The sequence below is a fragment of the Echinops telfairi genome, unplaced genomic scaffold (assembly GCF_000313985.2).
Source record: "Echinops telfairi isolate 266 unplaced genomic scaffold, ASM31398v2 ScPeMD7_5592;HRSCAF=6446, whole genome shotgun sequence".
NCBI classification, from domain to species: domain Eukaryota; kingdom Metazoa; phylum Chordata; class Mammalia; order Afrosoricida; family Tenrecidae; genus Echinops; species Echinops telfairi.
The window spans coordinates 21,292,576-21,294,341 of record NW_022109491.1 but is presented as its reverse complement, the minus strand read 5'-3'; the positions used below and the strand labels follow the sequence as shown (position 1 = coordinate 21,294,341).

Here is a 1,766-nt window from a genome sequence, read left to right as displayed (position 1 = left end):
CTGGGTCGCTGGGTTGGGCTGTCCTGGGCAGAAAAAAAACCTGGCGGAGAAGTCACACCAGAGCCAAGAGCACAACCAGTTCCGATCTCTTCCTGGCCCAGTCCAGCCTCTGTGTTACAACCAGATTGACCGGCCATGGCCCTCGTTCCAGGTTTGGCCGCCGACGTGTGGTCATCAAGAAGGGACAGAGGGGCAACAGCTTTTATTTCATCTACCTGGGCAAGGTCGCAATCACGGATGATGAGGACGGCAGCAGCGCTTTCCTGGACCCCCACCCAACCTTGTTGCGAAAGGGCCGCTCTTTCGGGGTAAGCGCAGGGGGAAGAGCTGGCTTGCTGGGGTGGGGAGGGCACAGTGGCAGAAATCTGCTCAGAAACTCCTTCCCACTATGCACACCATGGTCCCCCTCACTGTGACACCCCGGAGTCCTTATCTCAAACACCAGTGGCATCAGCCCAGGTGAGGGCCATGGCTGATGTCTTGATCTGTGATGATTTAAGGAGTCTCTTCCCCGTATAACCCCTTAGAAGTAGCCCTGGTGGCGTGGTGATCACATGTGCAGCTGCTAATGGAAAAGTTGGTGGTTCAAGTTCACCCATTGGCTTTGCAGAAAACAGACCTGGTGACGTGCTGCCAGGAAGATAGGGCTTAGTCAGCCCGGTGGGGGCAGTGCTGCTCTGTCAGAGGGGATTGCAAGGGTTTGGAATCTACTAGAGGGCCCACAACAGCAACAGGACCCCTTCAAGTTGCGTTGACTCCACAGCCAGACTTCTGTGGCTTCCTCTCCTTCGACTAATTCAGACCGGTGGCCTCTCTCCTTTCTTTTAAAAAATCATTTTATTGGGGGCTCATACAACTCATCACAATTCATCCATCCATCCATGATGTCAAGCACATTTGTACATTTGTTGCCATCATCATTCTCAAAACATTTGCTTTCTACTTGAGCCCTGGGTATCAGCTCCTTATTTCCTCCCCCTCCCTCCCTCTTTGCTCCCCTCCCTCATGAACCCTTGGTAATTTATAAATTATTATTTTTTCTGACTGATCAATGTCTCCCTTAACCCACTTTTCTATTGTCTGACCCCCAGGGAGGGAGTTATATGGAGATTCTTGTGATCAGTTCTCTCCCACCTTCCGCTTCCCTTCCTAGTATTGCTACTCTCATTATTGGGACTGAGGGGTTTATCTGTCCTGGATTTCCTGTTTTTCCAGCTCTTATCTGTACCAATGTATATTCTCTGGTCTAGCCAGATTTGTAAGGTAGAATTGAGATCATGATAGTGGGGGTGGTGGTGGAGGGGCAGGAAGCATTAAAGAACTAGAGGAAAGTTGTATGTTTCATCATTGCTACACTGCACCCTGACTGGCTCGTCTTCTCCCCGTGACCCTTCGGTAATGGGATGTCCAGTTGCCCACAGATGGGCTTTGGGTCTCCACTCTGCACTCCCCTTCATTCACAATGATATGACTTCTGTTCTTTGATGTGTGATACCTGATCCCATGAACACCTCATGATCACACAGGCTGGTGTGCTTCTTCCATGTGGGGTTTATTGCTTCTCAGCTAGATGGCTGCTTGTTTATCTTCAAGCCTTTAAAACCCCAGATGCTATATCTTTTGATAGCTAGGTACCATCAGCTTTCTTCACCACATTTGCTTATGGACACGCTTTGTCTTCAGAGATCCTGTCGGGAAGGTGAGCATCATGGAAAGCCAGGTTAATAGAACAAAATGTCCTTGCCTTGGGCAAGTACTTGAGTAGA

The 1,766-nt window shown here is 49.7% G+C and overlaps 1 protein-coding gene across 1 annotated transcript in view; it reads left to right on the top strand.

Moving 5' to 3' along the window:
• Positions 1-1,766, top strand: part of CNBD2 (cyclic nucleotide binding domain containing 2) — a 60,930-nt gene that overhangs the window by 21,416 nt on the left and 37,748 nt on the right. The window contains exon 5 of the mRNA XM_004698249.1: positions 62-308. Coding sequence (XP_004698306.1) covers positions 62-308 — 247 coding nt within the window. The remainder of the gene's footprint in view (positions 1-61; positions 309-1,766) is intronic.